The following is a 22799-nucleotide window of genomic DNA, read 5'->3' on the forward strand; positions in this document are numbered from 1 at the left end:
TTTTTTTAAACTTTTAACATATTGTACTTAATTTATTAGTTTTAATATATTGTTGGATGTAAAACATTATCATTTTAAAGATATAATTTTGGAACAATTTGTATAAAATACTTAAATTATTAATTTGAATATAACATTACAGGGTCAACTTAAATGTAAATTTTAGTTTAACGTAAAAAACCCAAATAATATTTTGTAAATAGTTAAAAGTGATTAGTTGTAGTGTCTTTCTAATAATGATTATAAGTTAGGTAATAAGGTTAAACAAATATCAAACATAAAATGTAATAATACATATACTAAATTTCAGTTTTAAAATAATATCTTTACTTGTACTTATAAAGTTAAATCTTTATCTTTTAACATATTATACTTAATTTATTAGATCTAATATGTTGTTGTATATAAACCATTATTAGTTTAAAGCTGCAACTTTTGAGCATATTTGACAAATTACTTAAATTGTTAATTTGAATATAACATTACGATGTCAACTTAAATATAAATTTCTGTTTCACTTAAAAAGCCAAAGAATATTTTGTAAGTAGTTAAAAGTGATAAATTGTAGTGATAATACAAAAACAAAATTGTACTCTCAATTTAACTAAAATATTTCCTAAAGATATTTTTATAATAGTTAAAAATTTTCAAATAAGTAGCTTAAAATACTTACAGTAATAATAACTAAAAATAACTCTATATAAATGATTATATTGTTACCTTTAAAATCAAAAAACAATGTTTGGCTACCAATCAAGATGCTCGGGTTAGTGAGTTTTGGTCTTCGGTAGGGTGGACGTTCCATTAGAGGCGCGAGATTAAAGGAGGGGTTGAATTGACTCAATTTGATGATCTTGTGGAGCTTTTGTTTCCTATTCGGTTAGAGGTGATGCCTGAAAAATGGATTTGGGATTTAGATCCTTCGGGTAGTTTTACTGTAAGTTCTACAAGGAATTGGGTTGATGATATGAGACTACCTTTAGGTAGTTCTCCTACTAGAGGAACCGATATGTTCCAATTAAAATAATTTTTTTTTGTGGTGAGTTATCTTGGATCATATCCCAGTTAGATTCAAATTGGTTGAAAGGCGGTGGAGTTAGATTCCTTGTTGTCCCGGTGTGTTATAATTCACAGGAAAGTGTAAATCATCTTTTCTTGTTTTGTCCAGATGCGATGCCGGTTTGGAGATGGGTTGCCCATTGATTAGATTTGGATATTCTGGATTTTACCTCTATTAATGTTATGTTGGAGTGGATGGATGCTAGACCTATAGCTCGTATGGAGCGGGTGATTGTTGAATCGGTGTTTATGGTAGTTGTATGGGTACTTTGGACGTATCGTAATGCTTTACTTTTTAGTAGTTCTAAGACTAGAGAAGATAGACTTTTTGATTCTATTGTGGAAATTTATTTCCGTTGGTTTATGTCTAGGAATTTGAAGGCTATGAACAATTGGTTGATGTGGATGCAAAACTCAATTCTGATGTAATTTATTTTTCCTCTAGCTTCTTGCTAGAGTGTTTTGTTTTTTTTATAAAATTTGCTGCTGTTCATACAAAAAAAAAATAATGATAGAAATTAAAACATTAAGCAAATAATTTTAAAAAATTAATTAACAATAACAACAACTATAAATAACATTAAAACATATATTATATTTAATTTTCTTCATGTGTGACTCGCGGGTAGAACTCATTCAAACGATTGAGATTATGCAGTTATAATAGATGTATATATTATCATATAATTCAAAATAATCAATATATTATATCTTTACTATTATATAAAGCATATTAGATGTTTCTTGAAAATTAAGAGGTATAACTATTATAACACCATGTATAATCTTATTAATGCAATGCAAACGCATCTCACTTGTAACTTATTACGGTATTAGATTTTGGACAACCCTAAAATCCTATAAAATCTTCAGACATCGTTTCTCGTAAATCTCTTATGTCTCCCTCCTTACTCTCTTCGATCTCCAGCAGGCCTCCGTAACCACCAGCCTCCTGACGTCCTCGCTACCTCCACCCTCCTGATGTCGTTGTTACCTCTTAGACCTTCTATCGATAAGTTGATGTCCCTCCCCACCTATTTTCTTGTATCTATGTGGGTTTCTTTTTCTCGGTTTGAGTGTTAGGACAATCTATTTACTATTTGTAAGGTTGTATGTGTTGCGGGTTTCCGTTCGCTTTTTGATGGAAGAGCTGACTGGTGGTGTAGAAACACCATAGCATTGGTGAGTTCATGAAACGTCATCCCGTTATTTCTGCTTCTTCATTGGATTTTCTTCAGATGCAACGAATCTGTAAGTTAAGTGATGTGAATTGGTGCAGACCCTGTTTTGTGGGTTCTATTTTATCTACTTTATTTCGGAGTCAATCGTTTATTCTTACACAACCATTGAGATAAATGTGCTCAATTCTTCATTTCTGTTATAAATTCATTAGATTTCGGGAAGTGATTCTAATATTCTTTTTGTTTCTCTAAATCCTGAGAATATTGCACTCCACCTGTTTGTTGTTATGCCTATGAGATCATTCAACTTTTTCGTATAGTAGTTTTGTAGGTTCTATTTTATCTACTTTATTTGGGAGCTAGTCATTTTTCCTCTCTGGTTTGTAAAGATTGGGGCTTCTTCTAGGTGATTCATACCAACCACTGAGATAGATGTGCTCAATTCTTCATTATGTTATAGATTCATGAGTTTTCGGGAAGTGACTCTAATATTCATTTTGTTTCTTCAAATCCTGAGGATATTGCACTCCACCTGTTTGTTGTTATGCCTATGAGATCATTCAAAATTTTCGTATAGTAGTTTCATGTGGCAAACTTATTTCCTGTTAATGATTATGTATATGAGCTTTGTAGTTATATGTATGCAACTATAGGTCTCTCTCTGATAGAACTCGAGAACGATCCATGATAATATGATTACTACATGTGGTAGCTGCTAAATTAAATGTTTGGTGTTTGTTTTAAATACTGTATCAGGTTGGTCATCAGATTGTTGTAAGTTAAATGACTTTGGTGTTCACTTCCCTACAACCTTATACATCCATGTTCAATGAAACGAAGCTACTAACAAGATATATTCATGAAATTTAAATAACAAAACAAGTGGTTTAAGAGTTCTTCGGGTAAGTGTTAATGCCAAATTCAATCCTTTATTGTGAAGTGCACATTTGGTGAAAAAAAGTGGCCATTGATACATCAACTGAACATGCCAGCCTAATCGATAGGTGCATAAATTAACTGTTCACATGTTCATATGACTCTGTATGAAGTTAATAAAATCTTTTTGGGGAAAGACATCCAAATCAAAGTGTAGCTCCTTATGGGAACTGAGGGAGCATGTCATGGTTCTAACCTAAAGTTAAAATGGTTTGCCCAAGCTTGTAATTGTCTTATTGGATTTGTGCCCATTTTCCATTGGTGAAATTGAGTTGAATTACTTGCGATTAATGATACTTGTTAGGTGAAATCAATATTTTTAAATGGAAAAAGATGGATTTCAGATCCTTAGGGATAAGCCAAGTAATGGTCCCCTCGGCTCCCTATACTATTCTAAAGATTCTCCAAACCCAATGTTACTTCTATTCATGTTACATTTACTTTATATAGAGCAATTTTTCACCCTTCATCTATAGGTAATATGGGTGTAGGATGTTTTTGTAACTCGGTAGGGGGTTATGAGAATGCATTCCCCCTCCCCCCCCCCCCCCCCCCGTAAAGCAATACTTATTAGTTTTTTTTTTCGGACATGACCAGTTCTATCACTCTTTCTATGTTCTATGATAATTATTAGACCAGTGATTCTCTTTACTTCATATGTTTGAAGCTAAAAAAAGTTGCTTTTGTTTACAGGATTTGAAGCCTACTTGGTTGGTGGTTGTGTGAGACATTTACTTGTAAATAGAACACCAAAAGATTTTGATATTATCCCTACAACTGATCTTAATCATGTTTCCTTCCTTAAAGCTACTCTATTCCTGTGACATTTATGTACCTATGTAACCATGATCGAAAAAACTTCATTAAAAGAAGATATTTTACCCATGCTCTCTCCATCTCATTCTTGATTATGCTGGAAAAAAATAAATTTTGTTGGATTCAAGATTTCGTTTTTGTTTTTAATGATTTGTACTGATGCGTTTTTTTGTTGCTTGTCTTGTATTTGTATAGGTTGAGTTCAATTTTGGTTGATTTTGAAAATCTTCAAGATATAGTTTGTTATTTATACCAATTGTGTTTATTGGTTTTCCAAGGTTTATGTGTTGTTTGATTCTTCCATTGTATACTTTATATATTAATAATCTTAACTTGGTTAATATTTTTTTGTATGTTTCTAATGTTTACATTGTATTGTTTCAGAAGCATGAATATTGTGATGATAATGTTATTTTAATTTACATCAGACTTGTTATTTTTCAGATAAAATGTTTATATAATCTTACTTGGTGTTGGTAAGCTTAATGTAATATGTCTTTTATATAAGGAGTCCAAGGAAAACAACATTGCTAATCTGCTCATCGTAGTTGATATCTCTATTATATTGCTTTATAAGTGAAGCTTCTATCATATTTATGAGTTGTTATGAGTTGTTATGAGTTTATATGTATTAAAATGGATATGTTGGCGAATGTGCAACACAAGTTACTTCTTTCTCATGGTATTAGAGTGTCAAGGTAAGCTTGTATCCGGATATTCAACACAAGTTAATTCTTTATCACCCCTACCCCAAAAATCATCACATAGACTTGATGGAATCCAAGTCAACTTATTTGATAGCAAAAAACATAAAATAACGAAATATCAATTCTAATTCCCTTATATTCCTTTGGGATCAGTGAACCAAAAATATCCTTAATTTTTTCTTCAATTGGAAAATTTTGCCATTCATTTTGATGTCTTAACTCGTTAATTTTGTAGGATCATTCATTGATGCTCCTAATACTTGGTGCATTTATTTATGATTTTTTATGTGGTATTAAATCAATAACATTGTTTACTAATATAAAATATATAAACAAAACCAAATACAAACTAAACGTTTTAGGTAATAATTAATCTTCCTAAAAGAAATTAATTATATTTTAATGTTAGTTTAACTTATAATATCATATGTCATAAAACTTAAGAATAAAAATATAAAAAAAATAAAACAAATTAAAAATGTAATATACAATTAAAATAAATTTGTTTTTAACAACAAACATTAATGTACATTATGTTTAACCTTAAAATAACTCGCCTAAAGAAAACTAATAGCATGTTAATTTGAACATGACAATTACAAAATGAAAAATATTAGCTTTCTATCGAAAGACACAATTCAATAAACATAAATATATATTGTAAGAAAAAAGGAAACCACTCACTGTTCTGAAACTAATTGTCGCCGCCGCATTGCGCGAGTACGCTACTAATCAATTTATTATACGAATTATCATATCAAATTTAATAACAACGTTATTGCTATATTTAAAAAAACATATATTTTTTAACACTTCAACTATATAGGTTTTCCTGCACAACGTGCAGACATTCACCTAATATTAATATAAACAAGTCAATACGTGATTATCTAATACATAGTTTAGTTAAATATGAATGCGAAAGGACAAATTAGACGTTTGTTCTTAATTCCCCATGAGATGTGTCGTCCCATTTCCATGTTAATTATGTGAGAGGTATGATTAAATTTAGGATCTCCATATGAAAAGGTAGGAATCTTTAACCTCGATGAAATTATTACACATCATCATTCACCAATGCATATCATGTTCGTTGGATTCCACATGTAACCCCTCAAGAACTGGTATTTAGATGTTTCTTGAAAATCACCACATAGACTTGATGGAATCCAAGTCAACTTATTTGATAGCCAAAAACATAAAATAACAAAATATCCATTCTAATTCCCTTATATTCCTTTGGGATCAGTGAACCAAAAATATCCTTAATTTTTTCTTCAATTGGAAAATTTTGCCATTCATTTTGATGTCTTAACTCGTTAATTTTGTAGGATCATTCAATGAAGCTCCTAATACTTAGTGCATTTATTTATGATTTTTTATGTGGTATTAAATCAATATTGTTTACCAATATAAAATATATAAACAAAACCAAATACAAACTACACGTTTTAGGTAATAATTAATCATTCTAAAAGAAATTAATTATATTTTAATGTTAGTTTAACTTATAATATCATATGTTATAAAACTTACGAATAAAAATATAAAACAAATAAAACAAATTAAAAATGTAATATACAATTAAAATAAATTTGTTTTTAACAACAAACATTAATGTACATTATGTTTAACCTTAAAATAACTCGCCTAAAGAAAACTAATAGCATGTTAATTTGAACATGACAATTACAAAATGAAAAATATTAGCTTTCTATCGGAAAGACACAATTCAATAAACATAAATATCTATTGTAAGAAAAAAGGAAACCACTCACTGCTATGAAACTAATTGTCGCCGCCGCATTGCGCGGGTAAGCTACTAGTCAATTTATTATACAAATTATAATATCAAATTTAACAACAACGTTATTGCTATATTTAAAAAAACATATATTTGTAAACACTTCAACTATATAGATTTTCCTTCACAACGTGCGGATATTCGCCTAATATTAATATAAACAAGTCAATACGTGATTATCTAATACATAGTTTAGTTAAATATGAATGCGAAAGGACAAATTGGACGTTTGTTCTTAATTCCCCATGAGATGTCTCGTCCCATTTCCATTTCAATTATGTGAGAGGTATGATTAAATTTAGGATCTCCATATGAAAAGGTAGGACCCTTTAACCTCTATGAAATTATTACACATCATCATTCACCAATGCATACCATGTTTGTCGGACTCCACATGCAACCCCTCAAGAACTGGTATTTGTTACGACCAAGGACCAGAAGTTCATCCCTCTTCTTTCTCCCCCCATATCTCCCCCTCTCTTTCTCTCTCTCATCTTCACTCTTAACAAATCAAAAAAAAGCACAACTTTTCACACCAAATTTTCCATTTTTGTTTCTTCCTTTATGATCATGTGGGTAGATCTCTGATGGGACTTCTCCTAAATGTGCTTCACTAGACCAGCATTGCCTGAATTTCCTCTTCTTTGAATCTTTATGAACATATATTTGTTTAAATATGATTGTTCACAAGTGAGTTTGATGCAATTCAAACAACCCTAAAAATTGTTTCTTTGCATTTTCTCGTAAATATCATCATGGGGTTGCCATACATAACTTGCTGAATCCCTCAGTACTCATCTGTTCTTAAGGTACCCTTTTGAGTTTCTACACTATATTAGAATTTTTGTTCTTTTTCGTCGAATTCTTTGATTGTACTTCTGATTTTGTTTCTTTAGCAAACCCAAATCTTTGAAGAATCCATTCTTTATTGTGTAAAAAAGTAAAGATGTCGTCGAAGGGAGCTGTGTATGTAGCAATTGCTGCCGCCATTGGCAACATGTTGCAAGGATGGGATAATGCCACAATTGCAGGTACGTATTATATAACCTCATCATTTCGTTTATAAATCCACGATGTTCATCGTAACCTAATAGTGCATGCATGCATGCAGGAGCTGTTCTTTACATCAAAAAGGAATTCCATTTAGAAACACAACCAACAATCGAAGGGCTAATTGTAGCCATGTCACTAATCGGTGCAACAGTTATCACAACATTTTCAGGACCTGTATCAGACAACATCGGAAGGCGTCCAATGCTTATAATTTCATCAATGTTTTACTTCACTAGTGGTCTAGTAATGTTTTGGTCTCCAAATGTTTACGTTTTGCTAATAGCAAGACTTCTTGATGGATTCGGGATAGGTTTGGCTGTGACACTTGTGCCCTTATATATCTCTGAAACAGCCCCATCAGACATTAGAGGGCTGTTGAATACACTTCCACAGTTCACGGGTAGTATTGGAATGTGTTTAGCGTACACTATGGTATTCATTATGTCATTAAAATCCAATGCCAGTTGGAGAATGATGCTTGGGGTCCTCTCTTTACCTTCTGTTTCGTACTTTCTTTTAACTTTGTTTTTCTTGCCTGAATCTCCTCGATGGTTGGTGAGTAAAGGGAAGATGGATGAGGCTAAAGTTGTCCTCCAATGGCTTCGTGGCAAAGAAGATGTATCGGGTTTGTTTCTTGAACTCATTTGATCATCGTTATGTAGTAGCAAAGGTATATGCAAATAGGGGACAATTTACAAAAAGATATATGGGGGTTAAAGCTATCTAATTTATGAATTTTGAAGTAAAATTTTAGAACATCTTTATGGATGAGTGCAAGAAATAATAATGTACTTTTCTTTGATTTGTTTAATGTAGCATCATGCTTTTATTTCTTTTTACCACAATATGTATGGTAGTGTGAAATATTCATTTTCATATTATAACAATTATTTTTATCAAAATACAAAACAATTTGCACCTCGTATATGTGCAAGAAAGTAACAACATACTTTTATTTATTTGTATTATGTTATTCTACTTTTTTTAGTTATATTAGAACATTATACTTTTAGTTTATTTCCTAATAAAGTATCACACTTTGAAAATATACCCAATCATAGGAGTACACTTTCATTTTTCCTCTTGACATTATTTTTTAATAATATCTATCTAGTTATTGCAGTTAAAACGAATTTGTATTTGAAGTACATTACTATAACCATAGCTTTTTCAAAGTATATGTTGTGATATGAAAAAATAAAATCAAAACTCTATAATAAACAAATCAATCAAAGTATATTGTTGTTTCTTGAACTTAACCCCTTTATTTATTTATAGTGCTATAATTGGAAAGATTTTTCAAAATATAATGTTCTTATATGAAAACAAGAAAGTACAATGTTATGATTGGGTAGATTTTGTAAAAGTACAGAGATTCTTTAAAAGAAAAATAAATTGAAATTAGAAACAAAATGGAGGGTGCAACTATTGGATTAAAAACACTTAAAATTAATTTATGTGGAGGGTTTTGTTTTTTTTTCCAGGAGAAATGGCGTTACTAGTTGAAGGTCTAGAAGTGGGAGGAACTGAAACGTCAGTAGAAGAGTACGTCATCGGGGCTGATAATGAGCTTAGTGAAGATCACGTTGAAGAGAAAGATCAAATCAAGTTATATGGAGCAGAAGAAGGTCAATCATGGGTGGCTAAACCTGTGAGGGGCCAAAGCTCTTTAGTCTTAGCTTCACGTCAAGGAAGTGTAACAGCACATATGATGGATCCGATGGTGACTCTATTCGGAAGTGTCCACGAGAAACAAAATGAAAACGGAAGTATGAAAAGTATGCTTCTTCCAAATTTTGGAAGCATGTTCGCTCAAGAACACCATAAAACAGACAACTGGGATGTCGAGAGCAATCACGACAAGGGTAATTTATCAGATGATGATGATGATAATAACTTGAAGAGTCCATTGTTATCTCGTGAAGCAACAGAAAGAGACGTGGTTGCCTCTGCTTCAAGGGGTAGTATGTTACTAAACAACGCTAATGAGACAACCACCGCCATGGGGATTGGCGGTGGGTGGCAGTTGGCTTACAAAAAGTCCGATGATGGGAAGAAAGCCGGTGGACTTAAGAGGATCTACCTGCACCAGGAAGGTGGCGCCGCCGTTGAATCTAGACGTGGGTCAATTGCTGCACTTGGTGTCGGTGGTGGTGGTGATGGTGAGGCTGTCCGTGCGTCGGCTCTTGTGAGTCGATCGGTTCTTTGTCTAGACAATGTCACCGGAGAAAACCCTATTCAGACTGGCACAATCAAGCCGCCGCCGTCTGCTAAAAAGGGCACAAGTTGGTCGGAGCTTTCAGAGCCTGGTATTAAACAAGCGTTGATTGTTGGTGTAGGGATTCAAATACTTCAACAGGTGATCAATCGATGTGTTTCTATCTTTAATTGGTTTTAATATGTATTTATAAACGGATTTTTTTAAACAGTTTTCTGGTATAAATGGAGTTTTGTACTACACTCCTCAAATTCTTGAACAAGCTGGGGTAGGAATTCTTTTGTCTAGCATGGGAATTGGTTCTGAATCAGCTTCTTTCCTCATTAGCGGTGTCACAACCTTATTGATGCTTCCTAGCATTGGTATCGCCATGAGGCTTATAGATGTAGCTGGCCGAAGGTAAGTTCTTTCTCTTATAAAAGAAGACACTTTCAAATATTTGTTTATTATAGCATTGCATTTTCATTTCATCTTATTACAACATTATGCTTTATAAAATCGACCCATTTTATAGAATTGTTATCGAATTTACAAATTAATTTTCAATGTTATAATAGGTAGATTTCTAAAAGTAAAAGTCTTCATAAAAAAGAAATTGTAATTTCATTGCTAAAATTGCTAGATTTATTTGAAGTACAATCTCTTCATAAGGAAAAACAAAATAAAATACAAAGAAGTAATAGAATACAATGAAAGCATGATTCTATAATAAATGAAAAGAAGTGCATTGTTATTATTTGCATTAACCCTTTGTATTTACGATCTTCTAACTTTGGTTTTCTTGATCATAGAGTAATTGGACATTAGACTAAGGGGTTGTTTAGTAAATTGCAATGAATGCTGAGCTAAATGGTTCCAACCTCTTAATGGTTAAGAGATTTAATGTTGCTTAACCGTTCAGAGGCAAACTTTGGACTTGTTCAGATGCTGCAACAAACGCCATGAATGTTGAACAATTCAGAGTGTCATCCGAATGGTTCCATTCAAAAGTTACTCAACAAGCCTGATTAAAAGAATGAAATGTAGCAAAATTAATAGATCCTTTAGTGTTGTGAGTTTGATCGACTATACTAGTTTACAAAAAAAATTACTAAAATGAATTATTTTCATCGTTTTTTCCCAGGATGCTGCTCTTAGCTACACTACCGATTCTTTTGACATCACTCGTTGTACTAGTTTTGAGCAATATGATTCACATGGATTCAGTAACCCATGCAGTTATCTCCACCATTAGTGTTGTAGTTTACTTTTGCACATTCGTGATGGGTTTTGGACCAATCCCCAACACACTTTGCTCAGAGATCTTCCCAACGCGTGTGAGAGGCCTTTGTATTGCCATTTGTGCACTTACCTTTTGGGTAGGAGACATTATAGTCACTTACACACTTCCAGTGCTGCTCACCACCATTGGACTTCAGGGTGCTTTTGGAATCTATGCGGTTGTGTGTACCATCTCATGGTTTTTTGTTTACTTCAAAGTGCCTGAAACAAAGGGTATGCCACTTGAAGTCATTACAGAATTTTTCGCCATGGGTGCTAATAAGAAGTCAAATTGATGAGATTATGAAGATTGAGACAAGCACAAAACCTTTCGATGATGTGGCAGGGCTCAAGATCAAGAAACTATATATGTGCTAAGAGGTCGAAAGGAATCAAATAAATTTGTTATGATTCACATCTTAGTTTGCATTGAATTTTTGCACTTTAAGTTTCATTTCGATGAGGTTACAAACGTGATATCAGGATTAGTATTTGCATTTATTCAAAAAATTTGTTTAATTTCATGCTTTTTGTTTCATATGTATGTCTTTTTCGATTTAAAAAACGATTTGGTTGTTTGCTTTAAATGGACAGAAGAGTGTGTTACAATGTGCATACCCATCAAAGAAATTTTCATTAATTTATGTTGTATATAAAAGTTTTGATACTTGCATGTACAAGTTTTCTAGTGTTATGACAATAGATTAGCCAATTTACATGGGAAATGAGATGTAGCATTTCCCTAGAAATCTTTTTTAGTCGAACCCATTGTTTTTCATCTATAGACGAGTTTTCTTTCATCCATTCGTGGTAGAGATGTTTGTTTAGATGGATCGATTTGATATGATCTAATCAAGTAAATCCAAATAAAATTCAGTTTTCAAAACATGGATCCTAATAGTACAAGTTAAATTCATATAAGATGTGATCCAACAAAATTACAATTCAGTTGGATCAGATTTTGCAATTCAGTTTTTAAGAGGCAAGACATTATATATATATATATATATATATATATATATATATATATATATATATATATATATATATATATATATATATATATATTAGTAAAGTACCCACGCAATGCAGCGGGGCAGATAATTCATTTATGAAAATAGTGTCCATGCGGCGATTAGTTTCATTTTCGTGTCAATTTCAACTTTTGGCTTATTATTTTGTGTTTGGTTGTTCCTTGCGGTTAACAGTTTCTATCTAGGTGCATAGCTACAAGGGTCTAATAGTTTTCCTTCCGATGTCATGTATTGCTCTGGTTTTACTTTACCTATTATTTCGAATATGGCGTCCATAAAGGGAAAATGAAAAATATAATATCAATAAATCGATCTGTTTTGTTAAACGGTCAATGAATTTGCTTTGAGCATACTATTTTCTGTTAATAATAAAATTATGTTTCTTTTATGAGTTAAAAGTAAAGTATGTTTTTTTAATGATAGAAGCTTGTAAACTTTTTCATATAGAAATAAATTTCTTTTGTTATTTTGATTAAAAATAAAATTATGTAGTTTTTTTGTTATAAATAAAAATACATTGCTATTTTAGGTTCTAAATAAAATTATGCTTTGTTTTGATTTACAATAAATATACACAAGAATAGATTCATAATTGTTAAACATAAGAAAAAATTAATATATTTTCTTTAATATAATTACGCTTGGAATATATTCTAATGATTAGAAATTAGGATTTATGAAGTTTAATATAAAATTACGTTGCAAAAATCAGTTTACTTGTCAAAATATATTTTTATAATATTGTTTGGTATAATTTTAAATCGATTTTTCTTTAATTTGAAAATGAAAAGTCCAAGTTATTTTCAAATTTGCTGTCCAAAAACAAACACCGGACAAGTGTATCTACTTAAATGTTTTATCGACTTTGTTTTTTGAGTATAAATATTAAATTTTATATATAATTAAATAATACATACCTAACAACATTTTTTGTAAAATCTAATTTAGCAATAAACTCACGTGCTCAAAAAAATGTTTTATCAACTTTTCTAAGATACCTTTGACTACTTTCAAATTACAAAATTAAAAATCCGAAAATCTAATTAAATAAATGTATTCCTTTTATCTTAAGACAAATATTTTTCATATAAAAATATTAGAAAGGGTATTTTTCTTATAAAAGTAATTTTTAGGTAGTCATTCTCTAATAGTTATTTTGTGTTGAATATTTAATAAACTATTAGTTTTATAACTTTTGTTTTATTTTAGTTTGTATTGTAAAATATTTTTCTTGTTTTTTTTAATATTTTATGTAATACAATGTAAAATTTTTTCTTAACAACGCACACAATGAAAAAAAAGAAACATAATTACCGACTCTCTATATTTTATATAATTATATTTAATAATGTTAAATCATGTCGTATTTAGTGTACCCAAATAGAAATTAAAGCACTGAAAATACTCAAACCATACAAAAACCAAAAACATACACAAATTAACAAAATCTAAAACAAAAGATATGGTCAGATCTATTTCTAATTTGTCTTCCCTTACTTTAGTGTAATCATAAAACATGAAACTCTCTGCTACCAATCCTGCATCCTTAATAAATAAACTTTGATTATTTATTAATGTCCAATATCACAATAGAAGAACATATCAATAGTCTCCACAAAGTTAAGAAAATATCTTGTACTTGTGGTTAATATGAATTATCCCCCCAATTGTACACCAACATGAAAAGGTTAATACAAATATAAGTACATGTAGAAAACTGAATATTTTTTAAATATTTTATTAAAACATATGCTATATGGAAGTGGAATGTTCATACCATTATTTTCGGTTTTTATGATTAATTTTCCTATCAAGAACTTGTAATGGCAAAATAAAACTAAAGTCAACTAAAGAACAACTCAAATATCATGAAGCAGTTCAAAATTAAGATTAAAGAACTACATATAATGTTGCATTTAAACATTATCTAAATAAGGTAACTTTTTCAAAAAAACTGTTATAGCAACCCAAACAGATTGTCGTTAGTCGCATTTAAACATTATCTAAATAAGGTAACTTTTTCAAAAAAACTGTTATAGCAACCCAAACAGATTGTTGTTAGTCCCAAACAAACCATTTTTACACTTTTTTTTTTCACAAATCCATGTAATTTAAAATTTAAATCCTTTCCTGACATCATACATCAAGATATGGATAATAATCAACAATAAGAAGTGCACAAACATGAAGTGATTTATTAAAAGTTTTGATATCATATGAGCTTTTACTAATAGAATAATCACATCTGTAGACCACACAAATTCAAATGCAGCCCCGAAACATCTTTCTCCAGAAAATATTATCTATTGTTTGAGATCTGAAATTCAAAAATCTGAAAATCAAGTTACATTCATGCGCATACAGAAAATAGCACCTATTAAAAAGTTAAATATAATCACACACACGAATTGAACTTATTAAAATCTAGGAAAAAATATTACAGGAAGCATACATGAGCGTACTGAAAAACATACCTTTTTGAAATGAAGTGGGGGAAATAGGATTCCGATATACAGAAAAACAATAATTTTACATAAAGAGTAATGAAAATCAGGTTCATATGTAGAATTTGTGTGTCTCTGTGTGTGTGTGGCGGAGGTTCTGATTGAGTTAGGTAGAGAAGGACGAAAAACATGAAAAGATAAGATTCGGGAATGTGTATTGTTGTGAAGGTGACATGCTTACTTTTGTTATCTCTATCCGCCAATGGCGTTTGAGGGATAGCGTGGTTATGTGTTGAAGATGAAGGCTTACGGCCGAGATCAACGATGGATGTGGTGCTGATGGTTGGTTGGTGGTGGTAAGAAGGTCGATCTGGTGCGCACACGATGTTAAGCTGTGATGATTGATGGTGGGTATGGTAGAGGTAGTGGGTGGTGGAATGAAGGTCAATTTTTCAATCTCTACCATTCAATTTTGATACAAGGGTCAAGAAGAGTTCATTTCCTTGTTTATAAGATCAGTGTCTTAAAATTCTTGTAGGCTCCACATTATGTATGCTTTATATATATATATATATATATATATATATATATATATATATATATATATATATATATATATATATATATATATATATATATATATATATATATATATATATATATATATATATATAACTTAAATACTAGCCAATTAACTAATAAAAACTTTTTAATTATGAATCATAATTTATAAAACAACTATTAAGAAAATTTGATTATACTTTAATATTTCATTGGCAATTTTTTTGATAAGAAGGTACATATTAAGGTATTATATTTGATAAATGATTAAAGATATATATTAAAAATAAACAATAAGTTGTTATTCGGTTTTTTTTAGACTATTCGATTCTTATTTTAGAAACCAAAACTAATCCGAATTCCAAAACAATAATTCGGTTTAGCTTAAAATTAATATAAAAATTTGAATATCCGAACCAAATAGTCAATCCAAATTGTCCAACCGGACAATTCGGTTTTAACAAAATAGTGAACATCCTTGATTCGTGGATGAATGTACAAAGTAAAATAACATAATTCAAAATATTTATAATATTTTAAAGGAAATCACTAAATAATATATAAATTTGATAGGAATATTAGAAATTATTTCTTAAATAATAATGTCGAAAGATGTAATTTTTTATCATTTATTACTTAGAAGGCAAGTTTCGTCCGATTAGCGGACAAGAACGATCAAATCCCTTGACCACTCCAATAAAGTTACATCAAAATCACTAACTCAATAGTTTCAACAGACCAATCCAGCCACCTTGATGTTGATGGATCAATCGTGCCCCACACTAGGAAATCGAGTCGATACTTCTAATCAATATGGATGTCCGGATTTTGGGTTAAAAGATGGTTATTAAAAGGGTTTCACCAAAAAAAATCTTGACTCTTCACGAGGAGTGTAAACTAATGAACAAAATATGGTTTTCAATATTATTTAGGAATCAATGGTTATCTCAGAATTTGCTTTAACCCTATAATGTATATCATTGGAGAGACAACAATTAGAATATTGTCAACCATCAATAAGATGAATCATAGATAGACCTAGACCTTTTTTGACAACTGTCTGTCCAAAGAAATAGAAAATATCAATAAAAAAGAGCATCTATAACAGTGTAATTCCTTTGTTCTTCTTAAGAGCATGAACTGACTCCAATTATTATGGATGATTCCATTAGTTCCAAGGTTTGTGGAATAACCAATATCTTTTCAGCTTTGAAAGTTAGCCTAAGTATGAATCATAAACCTTTTTTCTAAAAATTCGATCTTCAGATATTGATTTCCTGGAAATAAATTTTAGCAGAAAGTAAGTACTACAATTATTTAACCTATTTTACATACATCAAACATTAATAAAAAAATTCAAAAATATTTACACTTACTTTTCCATAGATTATATTCTTTTGATTGGAGTTTTTATTAGAGAAATTAAGCACTAATTTAACTTCTTGTTCAATGTTCATCTCAGGTTTTAGAATGATAAGAAAGAGGATATGATGGATAACGTAAGATCCATATCCTAGAACGACAAATAAAAAAACATATTTATATTTTTTATTGATCATGCCATCATGGTAGTCCATATAAAGAAAGTGAATAATCACACTACCAAAAAACAAATAAGCAAACTAATCTAGCTTAAAGAAGAACTGAAGGTCACATGAATTGGTAAGAGAAATAAGCTTACCAAACACATCTGGACCACCATGATTAGTATAATATATTAATATATGAAGATTGTAACACCTATTGTAGGTATTTTCATTTCAGCCCTTGTATTTCTTTTAAGTTTGCATATCAAGTCTATATGCTGGGTGTACTAGGGATACATCGGGCGTAAGTCAAATAATTTTGGGATGGGTCAAAATATAAATACGCTTGGTGTACATAGGTGTATGTCGGGCGTACTCGTGTTGCTTCCAAACCCTAATTCATTGGATGTGACCACTATTTAAGCAACAAAAACCCTTTTGGACCTTCTCATGACCAGCCTCCATTTTCTCCAAACCCTAAAATCGAACCCTAGTGTGTGAAGGAGAGTTTTGAAGCTTAGAAAGTGTTTCTTATGTGGTTGGTGTTAAAAAGAAGATCTTTCAAGTGGAGATTGTGCATTGTAGCTTGTAGATCCAGAAACTCCATGTTCTTGTGTAACTTTTCAAGCTATAAAGTTTGAATCTTGGAGCTTGTCTTAAGAGATCTTACTTAGTCTTGTATTTTGCTCCTTTTGTCCAAATCCTTGGATCTTTGTAAGTATGGAGTACTCCAGAGCTATTAAACTGTCATTTCATACATTTTAAGGTGTCTTAAGTCATAAAAATGCTAGGGGGGGGGGGGGGGGGGGTTATGAAGTCAAAGTGGAACGTCCCAAAAATTCAAGACTAAAAATTTCTTTTAATAAAACATTACTTTAAGCAAATTCATCCTTCCAAAACATAAACAGAGTATTAATTTCCAAAATACATGTTCGTTATCAGAGTAAACATTCCCAAACTGTCTAATCTATGGTGTGTGCCATGCGGTCACCCTATTGACTCGCTGAGTTCATATGTTCAGAGTCCTTCCATTCGCGACTCGACTTGCCAAGTCAGTTCATGACTCGCTGAGTCTACCGGTTTCCGAGTCCTGACCTGTCCAACTCACCGAGTCTCCATTCGACTTACTGATTCGAGTCTCAACCCGAAGGGTTTGGGGTTTCGCGACCTGACTCGCCGAGTCTGAGAACAGACTCGCCGAGTCCAAGACAATCTTCAACAGACTCGCCGAGTTGTTCTTCCAACTCGCCGAGTTCCTGCCCAACTTCATCTGACTCGACGAGCTGTTCATCCCACTCGTCGAGTGCCTCCAACTCTTCATGCTACTCGCCGAGTCCACTCAAAGGACTCATCGAGTCCATTCAGATCTCCATACATGCAGAGGACTTTGAGTCATGCATGGACTCCAAACTGTAGATCTACCCTTCCCAAGCCTATTCCTCACGTAAAGATGCAAACTTTACGTGTAGAGAAGGAGATCTAGGCAAGATACACCTTAAACTAGGGTTTAAGGCGAAGAGGCTCCATAATCAACTCAAGGGCAGATACTTTATGCTTCTCAAGACCATAATATGCTTAGATCCGAAGTAGCAACTTCAGATCTGGCTTCTAACTCAAAAGGGTAGCTAATCATAGCTAAAAGCCCCCAAAACTCACAACCAAAATAGTTCTTACGGAGGGAAATGACTTAATACCTTCAATAGCTCAGAAAGCTTCCCCAAACTTCAGCTCCAAGGCCAATCCTTGAAACTTCAATGATTTCCCCCTTCTTCTTCTTCCTTCAAATCACTAAAAAATGGCTTGGAATCTTGAATGGGCAACAATGGGGCTTAGGGTTCGATGTTCTGGGTGAAAGAGGCAGTAAAGGAACCCTATGGGAGATAATGAGACGTTTAAATAAGCTCCAAGTCCCAAATTTAGGGTTTTCCTCGTACAGACCAGACTCGCCGAGTCTCCTTGGCCGACTCGCCGAGTCGGTCACTTACTCCTCGACCCGGATCCCGCTCGGACTCGCCGAGTCCCTCCTTGGACTCGCCAAGTCTCCCCTTATAATTAGGGTTTTCTTTCCTTTCTTGGCCTTCCAAACTTTGGGTGTTACAAATCTCCCCCACTTAAAATAAACTTTGTCCTCGAAGTTTACTATGGCCCACCGCCTGCGATCTGCCTCCAATACCCCACCAATTATTCCAACACCAGCTGCCTACCTTCACTGGCCTTCCGCTCGGTCATTCCGACTAACATTAATCCTTGCGGATAATCATCTCGGGTCAACCCTGACCATGAACATTCTGGAAACACATCTTACTCAACCGACAATCCTTCTGGTACTCACCGAGTACTGCACTGAACCCATAGGGGTTCTCTCCTTCCTTCCTTGCGCGATTTCCTTGCCTCCCCAAGGAAATGCTCCATATCCAACTATTTCCTCTGTCACTGTGAAGACCATATCTTCACCAAATCTATTACTCCCGCTACTTCCAGTACGGGTCATTATCGCCAGTATCCACTGGGCATTTCTTTCTACTATAATTTGGTGTCGAGCACCCCACGATCAACTAACTGAATTCCACCATACGCTGCATACTCGCACTGCTACTGACTGGAAATACTGCTATTCCTTGTCTGGCTTCCGGATGAACTGAGACCACCCTGGTCCTTACCAATCTACCAATATCTGGATAACTGGCTCCCACCGGTAACTAGACCCAACACAACTCTTAGTCGCTCCCAGCGACTTTCGAGGAAACTTCAACCACCTATAACTGCTCGATCTAATCTGCCATACAGGCATAAAATTCCTGGGATCCCCGATCCCCTATCCTGACACAATGGTCCCTACCAGGTCCCACCTGTGCTGCTAAAACTCATGGGCCTCGCCCACGGGTCTCACCCACCTCTATCCCTCTAGTCCTACTTTTCTAGCCATTCTCGCTCAGGCCTCGCCCACGGGTCTCACCCAACCCTACTACTAAGCAACCCTGCTCCCAGGTTTCACCTATATTGCTATCCTCATACGGGCCTCGCCCATGGGCCTCACCCAACTATATCCTGGAGCGGCCTTCCCCAAGGTCTCACCTATCTAGGGCTATACAGGCAAACTCCCCATCATCCTCATCCACTACCCAATCCTGATCCCTAACCGATCACTAGGAGATAATGCTATCCTCATCCATTACTCCTGTGTGCAACCGCACACACAGCGTGGCTGCACACGCACCTTAATGACCATACACCTCCTTTGTTTGATCACATAAGGTCCTGACAAGCATTTCCAAGTCTTTAGGGTGGTTTCCTGTCATTTTTTGTCATGGAATACCTAAATTTAATACATATATGTGCTATTATATGTTACTAGGATCCACTTGAGTGCGAAACCTCAATTAACACTCAAGACTCGTAACCGATCATCCGCTCGAATCATCCGTCAAACGGTGAGTTCATACCCCTACATTTTTCCGTGTTTTTAATGTTTTCAGGGGGGAATACAAGCCAAACTTAGAGTATTTTATTAAGTTTTAAACTTATTAATACAGTTAATGATTTCCATGTTTAATAACATATTCGGATATTTTATCCCTTTTTGTAATATGATTTGGAAATCTAAGTTCATCAGAAAGGTTTTTACAAAGCATTTTCTATATCAACTCTAATAAACTATAATGGGTATAGTTTGGGATAACACTCTAGGCAGTCTCTACCAAATCAGACTTCATAAATGAATATGTATAAACTATAACAAATTTAGTTTATGTTATATATTTTCTCAGGAGTATAAAGTACAATTATTCAAGATTAATTACTGTTTTATACTGTTTTCCCGCTAGTGAACTAGATTATACCGAATTGTGAGGCGCTACTTCAATACTGTACCCTTAGGTGTATAGTGATAAATCATTTTAGTATAACCAGAGTCTCCTGGAGGGAGAGCGTAAGATTTGTGAATAGATCTATTCGTGACTGACAATCCCACACCTGAACTGCTAGCTACAGTTAGGCGGGCACACCTGGGGTGATCAATTGTCATTTAGCTTAACGCCTAAAGAACGTTATAAAGGTCTCTCGATCATATCAAGTATGGTTATACAACTCGCGAATAAGTATAAACTACCTTTGTTTATGGATTCTACCCTTCATGAGTTTTATTTTGAGTAATAAAACTACTTAAATATATAGATAGTATTCAGGTATTTCTAAACTGGCATCTCTACCTCTAGGACGGATAACATGATTTCTAAAACTGATGGTTTATCTTTTACTAATAGATACTCTTTGAACACTACCTTCCATAAGAAAATATAGGATTTTATTGAGGAACACTTTTCAAAAGAATCAAAGAACATTTTTCTCTAAAAACTAAATGCTTATGAACTCACCAGCTTTATGCTGATATTTTTTTTTTCAAACTGCTTGTATTCTCAGGGAATTAGACATTAGTAGACAGGTACTTCCAGGAATTCGGTGAATCCGGAGCAATAAGAGTCATGCTTTCTATATTATACATACTTTTGATGTATTTAAAACAAGTTTCAAACTGATGTAAACATTTTTCATGTTTGTATTTAATGTTTGGTTGTGTTTACTATGCTTGCTATACAAATGTTGTGATACTACGCATTACGTCCTCCACCCCAGAACGCTTCCTCCATCACGGTTTTAGGGTGTGACATGTTTAGGGTGGTTGTGACGATCCTTTGAGACAAATACGGGTAGGTATGGAAGATAGTATGAGCCCATACTACTTAAAGCACATGATCTGTACGCGTAGCAAGGAAGTCACAAACCCCAAGGGTTTAGTCTTGTGGTGTGTTTATAGCTATGTGTATTGTGGCATTTCTAATATATTCTGGTTTATTTTCAGTATAGTTCTAGGTCTGGGGCAGGTGGCCAGGATAGGCCAGGTTTGACTGAAGATAAGATTAGAGATATCATGACCACTAAGGTGGATACTTCTTTCCAGAGGTTTATGTCAGAGATGTTTGGGTCTATCAAGACTACCATGATTGAGCTTTTTGACGACCGTCATGCTGCACTTTATGAGGTTGTTGTTGCTACAACTACCATGACTGTTGTTGCTGCAGGGATTCGAAGGGAGAGAGTTTTCTAGTACCGAGACTTCGACAATAAGAAGCCCTCAATGTTCAATGGAGTTTAGGACCCGATTGTGGTGATGAGGTGATTATCTGAATTGGAGGGGTGTTTCTTCAACTGCTCTTGACCTGCTGATAAAAAGGTCATGTGCATCCTGAACCTTCTTTGGTCATGGTGAAGGAATGGTAGAGATTGGTGACTGGCTCGTACAATCCTGAGTTGAGGGTTGTAGTGACCTGAGAGCAGTTCTCTGTGATGTTTTGCACGAGGTATGTTCCCATGGTGGATAAGGAGAGTTTAGCTCAAGAGTATCTAGATTTGAGACAGGGGACTAAGACGGTGACTAAGATCACCAAGATGTTTATAGGGAGGGCTGTTTTCTGTCCTGAGTTTGCTGGTTCTGAGAAAGCTCAGATGACTCGATACTTGAGCATGCTCAACATGGATATCTACCAGTTTGTGTCCACTCAATGTTATGGTACCCTTGTGGAGCTTCAGGCACTGCGAGGAATTGAAAGATTGAGATAGAGCTCCAGGCGAGGGAGCAGAGGTAGGCTCCGGTGTAGACACAGCCAGCAGTGAAGTGGTTCAAGGCCGCTGATTCGAGATCTAAGGGACTGAGGGGCCACACTTGTGGAAAGAGTCATGATGGTGCTTGTCGATCTTCGTCTGGATTCTACAAATGTGGCAAGAAGTAGCATTATCCCAAGGATTTTTGTTAGTAGGTCCAAGTACTGTGCACCGAGATCTGTTATCATTGCCAGCAGGTTGGCCATATTAAGTCCAACTATCCGTTGCTCACTAAAGGGTCGACGCATGCTCTAGCACTAAGTACATTGAGGATTACAGATGAGTTCCAGGGTAGGGTGGAGACCCCAAGGGCTCGAGGTAGCGCTTTTTAGCTCACTGTAAAGGAGGACAAGGTGGCGCCCGATTTCATTACTGTTATGTTTTCATTTATTATTTTGTCATGTTATTTTATGGTATGCTTATTTTTATGCTTCTTCTAGGTACCTTCTTAGTAAATTCCTTTCCTGCACTTATGTTATACGACTCAGTTGCGAGTCGGTCCTTTTTATCTCAGTCTTTTAGCAGGGCTTTCGATATGACTC

General features: G+C 33.7%; 1 protein-coding gene across 1 annotated transcript; it reads left to right on the forward strand.

Moving 5' to 3' along the window:
* Positions 1–7449: 7449 nt before the first annotated feature.
* On the forward strand, positions 7450–11330 carry LOC111896739 (monosaccharide-sensing protein 2). The gene is made up of 5 exons (XM_023892730.1): positions 7450–7534; positions 7615–8181; positions 9041–9915; positions 9986–10173; positions 10898–11330. Exons 1-5 carry the CDS (start codon positions 7450–7452, stop codon positions 11328–11330), a joined length of 2148 nt encoding a protein of 715 aa, XP_023748498.1.
* The last annotated feature ends 11469 nt before the right edge of the window (positions 11331–22799 follow it).

Source organism: Lactuca sativa, chromosome 3 (genome assembly GCF_002870075.4).
Source record: "Lactuca sativa cultivar Salinas chromosome 3, Lsat_Salinas_v11, whole genome shotgun sequence".
NCBI lineage: Eukaryota > Viridiplantae > Streptophyta > Magnoliopsida > Asterales > Asteraceae > Lactuca > Lactuca sativa.